This window comes from Hypanus sabinus, chromosome 1 (genome assembly GCF_030144855.1).
Source record: "Hypanus sabinus isolate sHypSab1 chromosome 1, sHypSab1.hap1, whole genome shotgun sequence".
Lineage (NCBI taxonomy): Eukaryota > Metazoa > Chordata > Chondrichthyes > Myliobatiformes > Dasyatidae > Hypanus > Hypanus sabinus.
The window spans coordinates 72355689-72375857 of NC_082706.1; the positions used below are offsets into that span (position 1 = coordinate 72355689).

The window sequence follows — 20169 nt, forward strand, 5'->3', positions numbered from 1 at the left end:
GAATATCAAAAAACGCGGATGCTCAAGTCCCTTATATAAAGTGGCATAGTATTTGCATATAACCTACACACATCCTCCCGTATACTTTAAATCATCTCTAGATTACTTATAATACCTAATACAATGTAAATGCTATGTAAATATTTGTTATACTGTAATGTTTAAGGAATATTGACAAGAAAAAAAACTGTACATTTTCCTCTCGCTCACAACACGAGCAGCAAACGAATGAGACGCGAGGCGAACTATGATCAAATGAGTAAAACTTGTAATACCTGTACAGTAGTTGTTACACTGTCTTGTTTAGGAATAAGGATGCTTTGGAGGAGGCTCAATAATACTAAAGTCAGGAACTGTGGAGGTTGAGGGCTGAGGATCTTCAAGCGTTGAACGTCGAGACTTCAGAATTGCAGATACTTTGGTTAGAAACATTGTTAAAGGAAGCTGTCCCTTCTTTTTCCTTGCATCATCAAACAAACCTTGCAGTGGTTATAGGCATGTTGCTATCCCTCGGGTGACATGGAGGCTTTGTTCCATCGAATGATAGAACAACAAGTGCTGGAAGAGCACTTCCAGGTTTTCTCGATTTGCAGTTGGTTGAATTCATGCATGCAGAACTCGTGGATATGGAGGGCTGACTGTACATCCAAAATTGCTCAGTTGCTCTAACAATAGCTTTTCAGAGGTCATACCTAGACTACTTGTAGGTCTCTGGATTGCCAGTCTTGCACGTCAGACTACAAATTGGGTTCATGTAGGGTACGGGAAGATTTAATTTGTTTTTGTAGACATACACTTGGTCATACAAGTCTTGATGAAATCAAATTTGTTCAATCTGTCCATACCGTACTAGATGGCATGGTAGCGTAGTGCATATAGTGAAGGTGACTTGGGTTCAATTCCTGTTGCTCTCTGTAAGGAGTCTTTATCTTCTCCACATGCCCTTGTGGGTGTCCTCCAAGTGCTCTAGTTTTCAAAGATGTACGATTTAGTAGGTTAATTGGGCCCATGGGTGAAATAACTAAGCGAAAGAAGCTTTTTGGGCTGGAAGGGCCTGTTACTATGCCATATCGCTAAATCTCTAAACTCTCTAAATCCCTGAATTTGGTCACACCATCAGGTTCTGCAACAGTTATTACCACTACCATCAAGCTCTTGAAACAAAGGGAATAACTTCACTTGCCCCATCATTGAAATGTTCCCACAACCAATGGACTCACTTTCAAGGACTCTTTATCTCACTTCTTGAAACTTATTGCTTATTTATTTATTATTTCCTTCATTTTGTATTTGTACTGTTTGTTGTCTTCTGCGCACTGATTGAACATCCAAGTTGAGCGGTCTTTCATTAACTCTGAAATAGTTATTTATTATTCTGTAGATTTATTGAGTATGCCTGCAACAAAATAAATCTTAGGGTTGTTAATGGTGACATATATGTATTTTGATAATAAATTTACTTTGAATGTTGATCTTTGGTGCAGTCCATCGACTCAAAGCAATGCTCCTCTGTCTGTACACAAGTAGAAGGATGGTCAGCTGTTCAGATCTGCCGAAGTGTGCAGACTGGATGGCTCAGCAGGCCACCTGATGGTGGTGTAACAGTTGCTGAGTATTGTGAGGCTTCTAGTTTTGCAGGTGACATTTTGGTTGTAGTTTGTGATAGGATATTTCACACTAGCCTGGTTGAGGCCCACATGATTTTGGGGAAGACATCCTGCTAATCACAATACTCAGTTTCTGCAGTGCCAGATGGAGGCCTCCCTTCAGTGGGATATACAAGTGTTCATGACGCTGGTGAAGAACTCTCTTGGCAGGCCGTATGGATGTTCCAAGTCACGAAAGCGAGACTGAGAAAGAGCAGCCATGTCTGAATATCATGACAAGTTAATTAAGAAGCAACTGTTGCCATCTTTTGTGACAATTTAATTAAGAAGCAACTGTTGCCATCTTTGCCTTCACCAGATGCCATGGTCCAATCCATGGAATGAATGGTGAACCTCTCTGGCTGGAATGCTGAGTCATGAGAACTGGGAACTCTATGGCTGGAGTGTCAAGTCATGAGTGCCAGGTGGGCCATATCTTTGTGAAACAGAATACACAGCAGTCCTTCATGTCCATCTGGTCTTCAGTCTTACGTCTTGTTTTCCAGTGCAAATTAACTAGGAAGTTGCTCGGAAGATTGAATCTCAAGCCTGATACTTTTGTCTTACCTTAAGTTCTCCTCAGCAACCCTGAAGTTTCCAGCTGCTGTTTTCACTTTCTGGGTGGTGTGATCTGCAGAGTCTATCAGATCTGCCTAGTAGTTGTAAATTCATTAAGGTGGGAATTTAGTTGCATAGATAGAATGACTTAAAGCATTGTTTGATCCTGCAACCATTATGAATGCAGATCATAGCTTTTAAAGGTAAGCTTTTAGTGTTCCCTTGGAGCTGCCTGCAAAACATCACCACTCTCCAGTGCCCTTTTTTGCAAAACCATCTTCTCAGTTGATATTTCTTTGTTTTCTACAAAAACGTCAATAAAGGCTACAAAAATCAAGAAGCAAATATTTCTCTGGAAACCCTGTTGCAAATACAATTTATGCAGCATCAGAAAACAGATATTAGTTGATTCTTGGTTAAACACGGAAAAGATGGATAGAATTTGCTTTATTAACACTGATGGCACCAGCAAACAATGCGACCAACAGTGACATGCTGCAGACAGTTCACAAAACTACTTCTTTTACTTCTTTCAAGCATGATTCTACTGCTAAGCTGCGTGTGATTGGAACCTGTGATTTACATTTTGATGGTGTGTTTGGGCCCACTGAGTGATCTAGTACTTTGCTGTCCTCAAGGGAGTTTGGTGAGGTTTGGAGTGGAGTGTGTGGCCTGGAAGCCTAGAAGCCTGGAGACAGAGTAGGAGCCCATGATTGACTCCATTGCTTCTCTTCGAATGAGGCCTCAAGCAACGCTAAAGTTGATGCGGCCAAGAGGGGAGGATGGGTGGGTGTATGGCGCAGTCTGCCTATGTTTGGCCAGACTTCCTCTCCCTCTCACTCGCTGTTGTTGGAGGAAAGTTCAGGAGTCTTGGGATCCACCTCACAAGAATTGATCAGCAAGACTGTGGACCGGTTTTGGGGAACTCTGAGGTTCATGTTTCTGGGCACTGCTTGCTCTTTTTTTGGCTGTTTTTCAGTGGTTTGATCAGGCAATCAATGCAGACAGGAGCGTTTTGGTGAAGATTTCTTTGCTGTGCAGCCTGCAGTGGGCTAGCGGTGTGACACTGAACTGAACTAAACTGAATACTGGACTGCTGGTTTGATGTTTGACATTCTATGAGTTGTTCGCCTGCTTTTTGCTAGTTGCACAATGTTCTTTTATCGCACATTGTGTGTTTGTTTTTTTCTTGAATGGGCTCCATGGTGTTTCTTTCGTGGCTGCCTGCGCGAGGATGAATCTCAGAATTGTATACTGTATACATACTTCGATAATAAATGTATATTGAATAAATGTACTGTATGGTGACCACATTAAGTGTTTTGAAGCCTTTATAAACTAATAGGTTTGAATAATGATCACAGAAATATGAAAAGGTTAAATGACAGAAGGTGTCCATTTTGCCCAGTGAAGCTGTCCAGCTCAATGCATGATCAATCTACCTGTTCCCTTCCACCTCCTCGTAGTCCTGCAGATTTTACCATTCAAATACTTATTACATTCCCTTTTAAATGTTATGACTAAATATGCCTTCCCTGTTCCCCTGACAGTGCATTCCTGTTTCTAGCCATTTCCAGAGTCTTCACATTTTCACTCTGTCTGCTCAGTCTAGTCCCTTCACAATGTCAAATGTCTTTGTTATATTTCCTTTCAGTCTTTTCTGTTCCAGGAAAATAACTTCAGCTTCTCCAATCTATCGTGCATGCATGGATTAATTTTGGCAAAACTCTTTTTGCAGCTTTCCTGAAGCTTGGCACTCAGAAAGGAATGCAGCTTTTCAGCTGCAGCAAAACCAGTACCTTATGAAGATTCATCAAGAATCCTGATTTTACAGTTTGGTTTGAGTCCAGTACGATCATTTAATCACTGCCACACATAACAAATTTTATATACTCACATCTCAAGATCTCGTTATAGCTGGTGAGAGCAGCTGGATGGAAAAGATAAAGGGTTGGAGAAGAAGGAATCTGATAGGAGAGGAGAGAGGAGAAAGAGAAGGAGGAAGGGACTCAGAGTAATGCGTGAGAAGAGGTAAAAGTAAGGATAGAGGAAGGGGAAGGGGAGGAATTTTTTTACTGGAGGAGAAATCGATAATCATGCCATCAGGTTGGAGGCTACCCAGATGGAATATAAGGTGTCGCTCCTTCACCCTGAGGGTGGGCTCATCTTTGCACAAGAGAGGACATGGACTGGGGATGGGATTCAGAATTAACAGTGCTTGCATCTTCGGAAACAGCTCTATTTCCAATTTAATATCTTTATTTTTCCCTTTCAGGGTTCTTTTGAAGACCCTGCCCTGGAGTTACACGCAGGATTCTGTTCTTTGCAAGAATGGGACCCGTCCTTGGGTTCCATGACTGGCTATTATTTCACATGCCAAGGGTTTGACCTGAGTGTGTCATCGGGGAGGCAGAAAAACTTTCGCTGTGGCCCCAAAGACCCAAGGTCTTTGTAATCTTTGGACACAGAGCTCTAAAAAAGTGACAAAACAGACTTTTAACATTGTAAACCAGCGGGTTGTTGTTACGTCTCCCGGTCGCTGTGAAAATGGGGGATGTCTCTCTCTCCCTTGCCAGGGAGAGCAAGAACCTGTGGTATGTTGAATGTTGGATGAAATGTGAAGCCTTTGAGGTAACTTTGGCCTACATCTTTGCTATTGCTTAGCACGTGCTTGCACTCAGTGACGGTACCAACGCACTTTGTTTTCGCTGGTGGGGGGAGAGGGAATCATTGCTTTCTGCTGCTTATGCCCGGGAAGGGGAGGACTTTGGGGTTCTCATGTTCATTCTTTGAGGCACTTCTGTTTTCGTGGATGTTTACGAAGAGGGTTCTAAAAGAGGTGGCTCAGGAAATTGCGGATGCATTGGTAATCATTTTCAAATGTTCCTTAGATTCAGGATCAGTTCCTGAAGATTGGAGAGTGGCTAATGTTATCCCACTTTTCAAGAAGGGAGGGAAGGAGAAAACGGAGAACTATCGCCCTGTTAGCCTAACGTCAGTCGTGGGGAAGATGCTTGAGTCCATTATTAAGGACGAAATAGTGGCTCATCTTGATGGCAGTAATAGGATTAGGCCGAGCCAGCATGGATTTACCAAGGGCAAATCATGCTTGACTAATCTGTTGGAGTTTTTTGAGGGTGTACCAAAGATGTTAGACGAGGGTAAGCCAGTGGATGTTGTGTACCTAGATTTTCAGAAGGCATTCGATAAGGTGCCACATAGGAGATTGGTGAGTAAAATCAGAGCTCATGGCATTGGGGGCAGGGTTTCAACTTGGATAGAAAACTGGTTGACAGATAGAAAGCAAAGGGTAGCAGTGAATGGGTGTTTCTCGGACTGGCTGGAGGTGACTAGTGGGGTACCACAGGGCTCTGTATTGGGACCACAGCTCTTTACGATTTATGTCAACGATTTAGATGAGGGCATTGAAAACTATATCAGCAAGTTTGCTGACGATACTAAACTGGGTGGCAGTGTGACATGCGAAGAGAACGTTAGGAGAATACAGGGAGACTTGGATAGGCTGGGTGAGTGGGCAGATACTTGGCAGATGTCATTCAATGTGAATAAATGTGAAGTTATCCACTTTGGAAGCAGGAACAAGAGGGCAGAGTATTGTCTGAACAGTGTAGAGTTAGGTAAGGGAGAAATGCAAAGAGACCTAGGAGTCCTAGTTCATCAGTCAATGAAGGAGAATGAGCAAGTGCAACAGGCAGTGAAGAGGGCAAATGGAATGTTGGCCTTTATTACAAGGGGAATTGAGTACAAGAGCAAGGATGTCCTTTTGCATTTGTACAGGGCCCTGGTGAGACCACACCTGGAATATTGTGTACAGTTTTGGTCTCCAGGTTTAAGGAAGGACATTCTGGCAATTGAGGAAGTGCAGCGTAGATTCACTACGTTGATTCCTGGGCTGTCTTACGCAGAGAGATTGGAGAGATTGGGCTTGTACACACTGGAATTGAGGAGATTGAGAGGGGATCTGATTGAAACGTTTAAGATAATTAAAGGATTTGATAGGATTGAGGCAGGAAATATGTTCCAGATGTTGGGAGAGTCCAGTACCAGAGGGCATGGATTGAGAATAAGAGGTCAGTTATTTAAAACAGAGTTGAGGAAGAACTTCTTCTCCCAGAGAGTTGTGGAGGTGCAGAATGCACTGCCTCAGAAGACGGTGGAGGCCAATTCTCTGGATGCTTTCAAGAAGGAGCTAGATAGATATCTGATGGATAGGGGAATCAAGGGATATGGGGACAAGGCAGGGACTGGGTATTGATAGTGAATGATCAGCCATGATCTCAGATTGGCGGTGCAGACTTGAGGGGCTGAATGGTCTACTTTTGCACCTATTGTCTATTGTCTAAAAAGCATCTCAAGATGTATATTGTATATGTTTCTCTGACATTAAATTCGAGCTTTGAACTTTTGAAAATGTTTGGCCATTGGGAAGTTCTGGTTTTGGCAGTGGGAGCAGAGGTGTTCAACAAAGATGTCCCTCAGTTTATGATGGGTCCTACCAACATAGAGAAGGCCTCATCAGGAGCACTGGACACAATAGGCGACCCCAGCAGCTTTGCAGGTGAAGTGCTGCCTCAGCTGGAAGGACTGTTTCGGGATGTGAATTGAGGTGAGGGAGGAGGTGTATGGGCAGGTGTAGCACTTAAGCCACTTGCACTGGGGTAAGTGCTGGAGGGAGGCACAAATGAACAAGGGAATCGTCAACTGTTTATTCTTTTCCATAGATGCTGCCTGACCTGCTGAGTTCCTCCAGATTTTTGTGTATGTTGCTCTGGATTTCCAGTATCCGCAGACTTTCTTGTGTTTACAATAAGGTGAAAGTTGAGACTGATAAGGTAATCTGCTCATGGAGTCAGAAGGCATAGCTTTGAGCAAGGGGTGGGGGTTTGGGTGAATTTAATGAAAATGTTTCAATGCAGTGTGAATAATGACCCGGACTTATGACCTTATTAAAACCTGTTGGAAATAGAGTTTCAAACAAGAGAGAATCTGCAGAAGCAGAAAATCCAAGCAACACACACAAAATGCTGGATGAATTCAGCAGGCCAGGCAGCATCTATGGAAAAGTGTTAACAGTTGAAGCTTTCAGATGAGACCCTTCATCAGGACATCAATAAAGTAGAATTTATCTTTCTCTAAGGCTCTGGAAAGAGCTTAATTTCAAGAAAGCATATTCAACTTTGGCTTTTTCCACAAAGCATGCAGACTTTCCGTGCTCAACATTTATGAAGTAGCCCTGTTAATATTTGGTGACATAATAAAATTGATAATGTGGCACTTTCAGATAACAATAATAACACATAATATTCTATACAATACATACGTTAGTTTGGTCCTTTAGTAATGAAAATATAACTAATCTAAGTCCAGAAGAAGGGTTTAGGCCCAAAGTGTCAACTGTTTGTTCATTTCCATAGATACTGCCTGACCTGTTGAGTTCCTCCAACATTTTGTGTGTGGTGCTTTGGATTTCCAGCATCTGCAGAATTTCTTGTATTGATAACTAATCCTTGTATACTGTCCTTTGGTACAATTTCTTCCAGTTCTTTGTGTTAAAGAACATCTTCTAGATCTGGACTGAACTGGTTGTGAGACCTATTGCCCAGCTATTATCTACGTGCTTGGAAGTACACAGTGTACTATTATTAAATCTGCTTCTGTCAAAAATACTCTTTGGTAGTGTGGTTTTCATTCAGGCAATACTGCAGCTATATCTAGTTTTAGTTCATCCATGTTGTGTCTTCAGCTCTTGGCAGTAGTATATCCCTGGCACTTCCATTGAGGAAATGTACCTTTCTTCTGCTGTCTCCATATCTAGATCTATAGTTCTGTTATTGGGAGCAGAGTTCCAGTTTGCATGTGACTTATTTACTCTTTATTTAGAGATATAGCACGGATAAGTTTGACCACTGATTGAACCCTAGTCTAATCATGGGGCAGTTTACAATGACTGGTTGACCTACTAACTAGTATATCTTTGGACTGTGGAAGGAAACTGGAGAAAGACCATGGGGTGGATGTACAGACTCCCTACAGATGATGTTGGAATTGAACTCTGAACTCTAACACCCCAAGCTGTCGTAACGTTGTGCTAACCTCTGTGCTACTGAGGCACGCTGTGCCACCGAGACACTCTTCTCATCATTTCTTGGTTGAAGCACTGCAGAATTGCTCAAGTGGGCAGGGGGTGGGGAGTCTAACTGCGATCACATCATTGTTCTTTGGCCATAGTTTTGTTAGTCTTTCCACTACCCTGTGGACAGTAAGGTTATGTTCTTGGGTGATAGGGCTACCAACTGTTTGTGAACCTCAGAAGGCTGCCAGCTATGATTTGTAGCCCATAATCTGTGATGGGCAGTCTAGAAATGCCAAATCTGCCATACGGTTCTTTGCATAGGCCAATGATTATCAAAAACTGAAAAATAATCAAGTGTCACCAATATATTTATCCACATTGAGCTGACCTGACTTTTGCACAGTTCCGGCTGAGTCTTGGAAATGCTTCAGTCTCATTCTTCTTTGGAGAGCTACAGGCCTTACATTCCATACACGTGCCCTGATTTCACCTTTCACAATGGTGAGCAAATACCCTCTCTCAGGTTGCGGTATGAGCAGTGAGTGTATTTGTTCATATTACCATTTTCCCTCAGAAGATCAAGTCATTTTGATAGTTCAGTTTATCTTTCAGCAGGACGTGTGATTTGAGAACTAGTTCAACCATATGATGTGCCTCCTTCAATCCATTCTGAATTATCCACTTTCAGCACTGCAGTATCTCATTTTGTGTAGAAATCTTTTCAATCTCCTGCAATCAAGAGCTTGGAATTCTTTGCACCATGGTGAGTGCCTCATGCTCAGTATCCTCAGGCTATCTCATTTCCCTAAGTCTCAGTTGAGTACTTTCGAAAATTTTGAAACTTTTGATGGCCAGATCTGCACACAATACTCCAAATTTAACCTCACCAAAATCTTATCCAACCTCAACATGACACCCAACTCTTACACTCAGTACTTTGATTTATTATGGCTAATGTGCCAACAGCCCTCTTTATGAGCTTCTCTACCTGTGACACCACTTTCAAGGAATGATGAATCTGTATACTCAGATCCTTTTGTTCTACTGCACTCCTCAGTGCCCTACCATTCACTGTGCCTGGTTTGTCCTTCTAAAGTGCAACTCCTCACACTTGTTTGCATTAAATTCCATCTGCCATTTCTCAATCCATCCTTTCAGCTGGTCCAGATCCTGCCCCAAGCTTTGATAGCCTTCTTCCCTGTCCACTATGTCCCCCAATTTTGGAGTGATCTACAAATTTTTGATACAATTTTACACATTATCATCCAGATGGTTGATATAGCTGACAGATAACATTGAACTCATCACCAATCCCAGTGGCACACCACCAGTCACAAGCCCCCAGTCAAGAGTCTATTACCACTCTCTGGCTTGTCCTGTGAAGCCCATATGGTATCCAGTTTATTATCTCATCCTGAATGCCAAGTGATCGAACATTCATGACCAGCCTCCCAAGTGGGACCTTGCTGAAGTCCATACTCTGGCCTTGCTATTAATGGTTGGATGGCTCCTTCCCCTTGAGCTTCCAATCTGTTTGATTAACAGTTCAGTGAATGCATATGAATAGACCAAACTTTAAACTTCCCAGACATGTCAGCTGCCAGATGGGCACACCACTCATCTAATACCTCTCTTTGGAGCCCAAGGTCAATCCCACGACCACTCAAATTAGGAAGGTAATTTTGGGCTTACATCAACCCAATGATACTCATCATACATCAGTGACCAATTACAGATGTTTCAATTGCTGCACCATTTTGGGTGGATTTAAAATTGTCACTGCCATATAGGTTTGTCATACAGTGCCATGTGTACAAACAAGTCAGCGAGCATTATGGTGGGGGCAGCCTGCAAGTCTCGCCATGGTTCTGGCGCCAACATAGCATGCTCACAATTTACTAATCCTAACCATATGTCTTTGGGAGGAACCTGGGGCATTCAGAAGAAACCACAAGGTCACAGAAAGAATGTACAAGCTCCTTACGGACAGCGGCAGAAATTGAACCCTTGTTAGTGATTCCTGCTGCTGCAAAGCTACTTTGCTAACTACTACACTACCGCGCTGTCCCTACTGCTTGTTAGTTCTCTCCATTTAGATCAATTATGCAACAGATGGGAATAAGAAATCCATTGCATCTCTTATGATTCAGAGAAACATAATGAAATGATCCAGGTAGTTAGAAATTTACATTCACGATAATTTCACCAAATTTACAATGAAAATGGAAACCTGGAAGAAAACTCAGTTGGTTAAAACATAAAATGTACTTGTTTTTGGTGAACATTCCCTCTTGTTCTTTTTCTCTGTCCTCTTTTTCATGGGTCTCGAAGCAGCTGCTGATGCATAAAATTTCAAAAGCAGCCGCCGGGAGCTGTGCAGGAACAGCTTGAATTTGGCTCTTTTACTGATTTCCCCTTCTTTGTGCATTTGGCCTCCCCACTGAATAGAGCCATAGCCATACTGGTTAGATTTGCAATCAGCCACTGAATATAACAACAGCAATTCAGCTGCTGAATATAGCCTAGGCAATACTGGTTAGATCGGCAATTCAGCCGCTGAATATAACCACAGCAATACTGGTTAGATCAGCAATTCAGCTTGTGGGGAAATTGAAGGTGTAGCAATCTTGATATGCCGTTTATATTTAATTGAATTATTGTCAATGTGTATGTAATTGTACCATTTGCAGTGGCAATTAAGAATCATTGTTTCTTTACTTTTTTAATGGGAATAAAAAACTTAGCTGGACAAATACCGTTTGCTCCAGAAGTATTTTCATGGTAGTAAATTGCTATTAATTTAAATCAATTATATATCACATGCACAAGTACTTCTACACTGAAAAGACTTTAGTAAAGATACTGCACTTTCTACAATTAACACAATGTTGCATTTTTAAATGTCTTTTATAATGAATATTTTGGACAGTAGTACAGTTCAAATTATTTACCATCTTTGAGTGCTGTGATTGTAAATGCTAAATTAACCTGTCACTTCAGTCCAGTCTATTAAATTTTGCAGCTATCGAACTGACAGTAAAGCTCAAATTATCCCATGGTGATTCTTACCACTATGTGAATTCATGTGAATTTCAAGAGCTCTAGCATTGGGGAAGCTTTTGTTACATTGTGGGTAAGAACAGACACATGGTTGCTGAAGAGGACCAGCTTCTTTCTCTTCTGGTAGTGAAGATGCTTCCCTTTGTCTCCCACTGCAGTAGTACATGAGATGAGCTTGCAGGTTCCGTTCACTGCGGTACCAAATTCCACATGATTTGCATGGGAAGATGTCTTCTGCATTAAACGAACACATAATATACTGCATATGAAATCAGGTAGTTGTGTTCATGATAATGATGTTAACATGTTGCAATCTGTGTCTATAATGGACTTTTCCAAATAATGGAACAATCTTTTTCTATTTAACAACAGGTTCAACACAAATGATGAATTATGATTATATTACAACTACCTGCTAAAATATAAACTGAATGAGCTATTGGTTAATCTCTGTTGTGCCAAAATGAACTATTCTTTGAGCATGACATTATAACTTTTCAATACTAAAACTTGCAAAATACGTTGGGGAGCCTTCATGATCAGGGCTGACCCATTTTATTTTTATTGTGTTCCCTATACTTGCTATTTTTTTTATGCGGAGCTGGAGTAACAATCGTTTTGTTCTCCTTTACACTCACATATTGAAGAATGACAATAAATAATCTTGAATCTTGAAGCTGGAAGGTACAGAGCTCATTGCAAATGTCTGAAGCACAGAATTATTGTCTGAAAGAGTGCACACTCAAAATGTCAATTCCTTAATTTTTTTCCAAAAATGTTGATTGATCTACCAGTACTTTTTATTCTTCCTTTAGATTTTTAGCATGTATCCTTTGCTTTCTACTTCTCAGAATTTAATCAAGTGGATCTTGTGTAAGAAACAGACATGGCCAAATACTTAAATTGAGTAAGGCAACTATTTAACTTTGTCAGGGGTATATGAGAAGTAATGCTTTTACTGCTGGTCTCCAATATTTTATTGCTTCTCATATTACCCCCACCACTGCATCCCCAGACAAAGTTAAATATATAACCACCTGATTCTGCAAGTACACTGAAATTAAAAGGAAGTAAAAACAAGTGTAAAATAAATGCTTTGTTTGTTGAGATTTATTTATCACCTGCTGACTGAAATGCAAAATCAATGAATAACAAGAGAATAAAAACAAATAACTCTGAACGAAAGTGGCAAGGGTCAGATTTCTTTCTCTGCCTCTGCCTGTATTTATTTTTCAACACTCAGCTTGAAGGGGGGCCTTGTACATCAATTGTGCAAGTGGGGTTGTCAGTCACTGCTTTGAAGTAGCGAATGAAAGACCGACAACTTGCAGGGTGGGAGCCATTTGAAAACTGCAAGTCTCACTGAGAGTGAGCCAACAAAGAGAAGGAAGGTGTAAGTAGAACTGCCATTGTTGGAGGAGGACAGTGTAAGAGTGGTCCACCTCTGGCTGAACAAGCTACAGTAAGAGTAGGCTTGGACAAGCACACACTCAGGCTCTAAATAAGTTACTAGTAAGTTTTTTTCCCCATTATTCATAGCAGTGCACTGAGAATGGGTCCAATGGTAGTGGTATGTTCCTTGAGTGATAGGTGGGAACCTTGGGAGACATCCAGTCTCCCTAACAGCAACATCTGCACAAAGTGCACTGAGCTGCAGCCCCTTAGAGCCCATGTTAAAGAGCAGCTAAATGACCTTCTTGATGACGGGAAATTGAGGAAATGATAGGGAGGAGCCACAGGGAAGTAGTCACCCCTAACTGGAAAAGTCTGTATGGAACCAGAGGGGATAGCAGAGGTACTTAATGAGTACTTTGCTTTAGTATTTACTATGGAAAAGAATCTTGGCGATTGTAGGGATGACTTGCAGTGGACTGAAAAGCTTGAGCATGTAGATATTAAGAAAGGGGATGTGCAGGAGCTTTTTGGAAAGCATCAAGCTGGATAAGTCACCGGGACCGGACAAGATATACCCCAGGTAGGAGGTGAGGGAGGAGATTGCTGAGCCTCTGGCATCGTCTTTACATCGTCGTGGAGAGGTTCTGAAGGATTGGAGGGTTGCGGATTTTGTTCCATTATTCAGAGATAGCCCAGGAAATCATAAGCCTGTGAGTCTTACTTCAGTGGTTGGTAAGTTGATGGAGAAGATCCTGAGAGGAAGAATTTATGAACATTTGGAGAGGCATAATACGATTAGGAATGGTCAGCATGACTTTGTGAAAGGCAGGTCAGGCCTTATGAGCCTGATTGAATTTTTTGAGGATGTGACTAAAGACATTGATGATGGTAGAGCAGTAGATGTAGTGTATATAGATTTCAGCAAAGCATTTGACAAGGTACCCATTGCAAGGCTTATGGAGAAAGTAAGGAGGCATGGGATCCAAGGGGACATTGCTTTGTGGATCGACAGCTGGCTTGCCCAAAGAAGGCAAAGTGTGGTTGTAGACGGGTTATATTCTGCATGGAGGTCGATGCCTCAGGGATCTATTCTGGGACCCATACTCTTTGTGATTTTTATAAATGATCCGGATGAAGAAGTGGAGGGATGGGTTAGTAAATTTGCTGATGACACAATGGTTAGAGGTATTGCAGATAGTGTGGAGGGCTGTCAGAGGTTACAACGGGACATTGATGGGATGCAAAAATAGGCTGAGAAGTGGCAGATGGAATTCAGCTGAGATAAGTGTGAGGTGGTTCATTTTAGTAGGTCAAATATGACGACAGAATATAGTATTAATGGTAAGACTCTTGGCAGTAAGGAAGATCAGAGGGATCTTGGGGTCCAAGTCCATAGGACACTCAAAGCTGCTGTGCAGGTTGACTCTATGGTTAAAAAGGCATACGGTGCATTGGCCTTCATCAATCGTGGGATTGAGTTTAGGAGTTGAGAGGCAATGTTGCAGCTATATAGGACCCTGGTCAGACCCCACCTGGAGTACTGTGGTCAGTTCTGGTCACCCAACTATAGAAAGAATGTGGAAACCATAGAAAGGGTTCAGTGGAGATTTACAAGTATTTTGCCTGGATTGGGGAGCATGCCTTTATGAGAATAGGTTGAGTGAACTTGGCCTTTTTTTCTTGGAGTGACAGAGGATGAGAGGTGACCTGATAGAGGTGTATAAGATGATGAGAGGCATTGATCGTGTGGATAGTCGAAGGCTTTTTCCCAGGGCTGAAATGACTAGCACGAGAGGACACAGTTTTAAGGTGCTTGGAAATAGGTACAGAGGAGATATGAGGGGTAAGATTTTTTTTACACAAAAAGTGGTGAGTGCATGGAATGGGCTACCAGCAACGGTGGTGGAGGCACATATGATAAGGTCTTTTAAGAGACTCCTGGACAGGTACATGGAGCACAGAAAAATAGAGGGCAACGGGTAACCCTAGGTATTTTCTCAGGTAAGGACATGTTCAGCACAGCTTTGTGGACCAAAGGGCCTGTATTGCGCTGTAGGTTTTCTTCTATGTTTCTAAATTGCAGGAGGCAGGTACCTGTCAGGAAAGGGAAAGGTAAAATATACCACTTTATGTAGATACTGTTGTGGGGGGTGGGGGAAGTGACCTAACAGGGAGAAGCCATAGCGAACAGGTTTCTGATACTGAGTCTGGATCTATGGCTCAGAAGCGAAAAGGGGGTTGCAGAAGAAGAGGCAAGATGTCGTGATAGGGGTTTCATTGGTTAGGGGAACAGAAAGGAGGTTCTGTGAATGTGAACAAGATTGTGCCAGGGTGAGGAACATCTCAGTTGGTGTCCACAGTATTCTTAAATGGAAAGGTGAGCAGCTAGAGGTTGTGCTCCATGTTGGTACCAATGACATGGGTAGGAGTGGTGACAAGGTCCTGGAAAATGAGTTCAGGGAGTTAGGTGCTAAGTTAAAGCACAGGACCTTCAAAGTTGTGATCTCAGAATGACTATCCATGCCACATGCTAGTGAGGCCAGAAATAAGAAGATCATACAGTTTAGCACGTGGCTAAGGAGTTGGGGCAGGAGGGAGGACTTCATATTTTTGGATCATTGGGCTCTCTTCCATAGAAGATGGAACTTGTACAGAAGGGATGTTTGCACCTGAACTAGAGGGAGACTAGTATCCCAGTGGGGCAATTTGCTAGTTCTCCATGGGGGTGGGGGGTGTTTAGAGTTGCAGGGGCTGGGAACAAGAGCGGCAGAACAGATAGTGGAGTTGTGGAGATAGATGTTGTTAACCCTACATGCAAGGAGAGGAATGAAAAGGTTGTGCAAGGTTCTGAGCTGCATATTTTTCAATACAAGTACTGTACTACAACAGTACTACAGTTGTACTTGTAAGCTAACATCTAAGCTGAGGGCATTGATCAGCACACGGAACTATGACATTGTAGCTATTAGTGAGACTTAGTTGCAGGAGGGACAGGACTGGCAGCTGAACATTCCAGTTTTTCTGTTGTTTTAAAAGTGTCAGAGCAGAAGGGATTAACGGAGGAAGGGTGACATTACTATTCAGGGAAAATGTCACAGTAATGCTCAGTCAGGGCAGACTGGAGAGCTCATCTCATGAGGCTTTATACAAACACAGAAAACCTACAACACAATACAAAGCTGTGCCGAACACGTCCTTACCTGAGACAATACCGAGGGTTACCCATAGCCCTCTACTTTTCTGAGCTCCATATACCTGTCCAGGAGTCTCTCAAAAGACCCTATTGTATCTGCCTCCACCACCGTCGCTGGTAGCCCATTCCACGCACTCACCACTCTATGCGTTAAAAACTTACCCCTGACACCTCCTCTGTACCTACTTTCAAGCACCTTAAAACTATGTCCTCTCATGCTAGCCATTTCCGCTCTGGGAAAAAGCCTCTGACTATTCACACGATCAATGTCTCTCATTATCTTGTACACCTTTATCAGGTCACCTTTCATCCTCCGATGCTCCAAGGAAAAAAGGCCGAGTTCACTCAATCTATCCTCATAAGGCACGCTTCCCAATCCAGGCAACATGCTTGTAAATTTCCTCTGCACCCTTTCTATGGCTTCCACATCCTTCCTGTAGTGAGGCAACCAGAACGGAACACATTACTCCAAGTGGTGTCTGACCAGGCTCCTATATAGCTGCAACATTACCTCTCGGCTCCTAATCTCAATCACACGATTGATGAAGGCCAATACACCATATGCTTTCTTAACCACAGAGTCAACCTGCACAGCAGCCTTGATTGTCCTAAGGACTCGGACCCTAATGTCCCTCTGATCTTCCTTACTGCCAAGAGTCTTACCATTAATACTATATTCTGTCATCATATTTGACCTACCAAAATGAACCACCTCACATTTATCTGGCTGAACTCCATCTGCCACTTCTAAGCCCATTTTTGCATCCTATCAATGTTCCGCTGTAACCTCTGACAGCCCTCCACACTATCTGCAACACCTCTAACCATCGACAAATTTACTAACCCATCCTTCCACTTCTTCATCCAAATCATTTATAAAAATTACAGAGAGTAAGGGTCCCAGAACAGATCCCTGAGGCACCACTGGTGACCGACCTCCATGCAGAATATGATCCACCTACAACCATTCTTTGCTTTCTTTGGGCAAGCCAGTTCTGGATCAACAAAGCAATTTCCCCTTGGATCCCATGCCTCCTTACTTTCTCCGTAAGCCTTGCATGGAGTACCTTGTCAAATGCCTTGCTGAAATCCATATACACTACATCTACTGCTCTACTATCATCAATGCGTTTAGTCATATCCTCAAAAAATTCAGTCAGGCTCGTAAGGCATGACCTGCCTTTGAGAAAGCCATGCTGACTATTCCAAATCATATTATGCCTCTCCAAATGTTCATAAATCCTGCCTCTGAGGCTCTTTCCCATCAACTTACCAACCACTGAAGTAAGACTCACCAGCCTATAATTTCCTGGGGTATATCAACTCCATTTCTTGAATAAAGGAACAACATCCACAACCCTCCAGTCCTTTGGAACCTCTCCCGTCCCCAGTGATGATGCAAAGATCATCGCCAGAGGCTCAGCAATCTCCTCCATTGCCTCCCACAGTACTCAAAGTACATCTCAAAGTACATTGGTGACTTATCCAACTTGAATCTTTCCAAAAGCTCCTACACACCCACTTTCTTAATATCTACATGCTCAAGCTTTTCAGTCCACTGTAAGTCATCATTGCAATTGTCAAGATCCTTTTCCGTAGTGAATACTGAAGCAAAGTACTCATGAAGTACCTCTGCTATCTTTTCTGGTTCCATACACACTTTTCCACTGTCACACTTGATTGCTCCTATTCTCTCACCTCTTATCCTCTTGCTCTTCACACACTTGTAGAATGCTTTGGGCTTTTCCTTAATCCTGTCTGCCAAGGTCTTCTCATGGCCCCTTCTGGCTCTCCTAATTTTATTCTTAAGCTCCTTCCTGCTAGCCTTATAATCTTCTAGCTCTCTATCATTAGCTAGCTGCTTGAACCTTTCGTAAGCTCTTCTTTTCTTCTTGACTAGGTTTACAACAGCCTTTGTACACCATGGTTCCTGCACCCTACCATCCTTACCATCTCATTGAAATGTACCTATGCAGAACTGCATGCAAATATCCCCTGAACAGTTGCCACATTCCCGTACATTTCCCTGAGAAAATCTGTTCCCAATTTATGCTTCCAAGTTCCTGCCTGATAGCTTTATATTTCCCTTACTCCAATTAAACACCTTCCTAACTTGTCTGTTCCTATCCCTCTCCAATGCTATGGTAAATGATATAGAGTTGTGATCATTGTCTCCAAAATGCTCTCCCACAGAGAGATCTGACACCTGACCAGGTCCATTTCCCAATACCAGATCAAGTACAGCCTCGCCTCTTGTAGGTTTATCTACATATTGTGTCAAGAAACCTTCTTCAACACACCTAACAAACTCCACCCATCTAAATCCTCACTCTAGGATCATGCCAATCAATATTTGGGAAATTAAAATCTCCCACCACGACAACCCTGTTATTATTACACCTTTCCAGAATCTGTCTCCCTATCTGCTCCTCGATGTCCCTGTTATTATTGGGTAGTCTATAAAAAAAACCCTGTAGAGTTTTTGACCCCTTCCTATTACTAACTTCCACCCACAGAGACTCCATAGATAATCCCGCCATGTCTTCCTCCTTTCCTACAGCCGGGACACTATCTCTGATCAATTGTGCCATGCCCCCCACCTCTTTTTGCCTCCCTCCCTATCCTTTCTGAAACATCTAAAGCCTGGCACTCAAAGTAACTGAGGAATAAGACCACGTTACTTATACTATAGATCACCCAACAATCCTCAGGATTTAGAGGAGCAAGTTTTAAAGAGATTCCCAACTGTTGCAAGAAATATAAGATTGTGATTTTAACTTTCCACATATTGACTGGATCTCCCTACTGTAGAAGGGCTGGATAAGAAGGAGTTTGTCAGATGTGTTCAGGAACATTTCCTTAATTGGTACATAGAAGTCCCAACTGGAGACAGGGTGATACGAGATCTCCTGTTGGGGAATGAGACAGGGCAGGTGACAGAAGTTTGTACAGGTGAACACTTTGCATCTAGTGATCTATAATGTAATAATGGAAAAAGATAGCTCTGGTCCTCGGACTGAGATTCTAAATTGGAAAAAGACTAATTTTGATGTTCTCAGAAAGGATCTGTCAGGTGTGGATTGGGAGAGGTTGTTTTCTGTAAAAGGTGTTCTTTTAAACGGGAGGACTTCAAAAGTAAAGTTTTGAGAGTACAGAGTTTATCTGTTCTTGTCGGAGTAAAATGCAAGGTTAAAGGGTTTATGGAACATCAGTTTTTGTGAGAAACTGAGGCCCTGATGAAGAAAAAGAAGGAGGTACAGGCAGGTAGGAACAAATGAAGAGTATAAGAAATGCAAGAGAACTAAAATCATGAGGGTTAAAAGAAGGCATAAAGTTGCTCTAGCAGACAAGGAGAATCCTAAGGGCTTCTGCAGTTACATTAAGAGCAAACGGATAACAATGGAGTAAATCCACTCAAAGAGTGATGAGTGTGTGGAATGTACTGCCAGCGAAGGTGGTGGAGGTGACTCCAACAGGGTCTTATAAGAGACTCTTGGATAAGAACATGGAGCTTAGCAAAATAGAGGGCTATGCGATAGGGAAATTATAGGCAGCTTCTAGAGTAGGTTACATGGTCAGAACAATACTGTGGGCCGAATGGGCCGAACAACATTGATGTCTATGTTTCTACGTAAATTGGTCCTCTGGAAGATCAGAAGGGTGATCTATGTATGGAGCCAGTTGAGATGGAGGAGGTCTAAGTGGATTTTTTTGCATCTGTATTTAGTCAGGAGGTGGACATAAATTCTATAGAAATGAGGCAAAGCAGCAGTGAGCTCATGGACCCTATACAACTTACAGAGGAGGAGGAATTTGCTGTCTTCAGGCAGATTAGGGTGGATAAATCCCCAGGGTGTGACAAGGAGTGCCCTTGGACCTTGTGGGAGATGAGTTTAGAAATTGAAGGGCTCTAGCAGAGATATTTAAAGCATCTTAGCCATGGGTGATATGCCAGAAGACTGGATGATAAGTAGCTAATGTTGTTCTGTTATTTAAGAAAGGTTCTAAGAATAAGCCAGGAAATCATAGTCATATCAGTGAGCCTGATGTTAGTAGTGGGTAAGTAACTGGAAGGTATTCAAGTAGACGGGAAATATGAGTATTTGGACAGTGGGGGACTGATTAGGGACTGATCAGGGACAGCAGGATTGAGGAAGACAATCAAAGCTTGCAGTGGGATTTGAACCAGGAGGAAAAATAGGCTGAGAAACGGCAGATGGAAT

At 42.4% G+C, this 20169-nt stretch overlaps 1 protein-coding gene across 1 annotated transcript in view; it reads right to left on the minus strand.

Annotated features, from left to right (window-relative positions):
• The window catches only part of zfpm2a (zinc finger protein, FOG family member 2a), a 730484-nt gene that overhangs the window by 9840 nt on the left and 700475 nt on the right, over window positions 1-20169 (minus strand). Inside the window, exon 6 of the mRNA XM_059984624.1 lies at window positions 11368-11592. Coding sequence (XP_059840607.1) covers window positions 11368-11592 — 225 coding nt within the window. The remainder of the gene's footprint in view (window positions 1-11367; window positions 11593-20169) is intronic.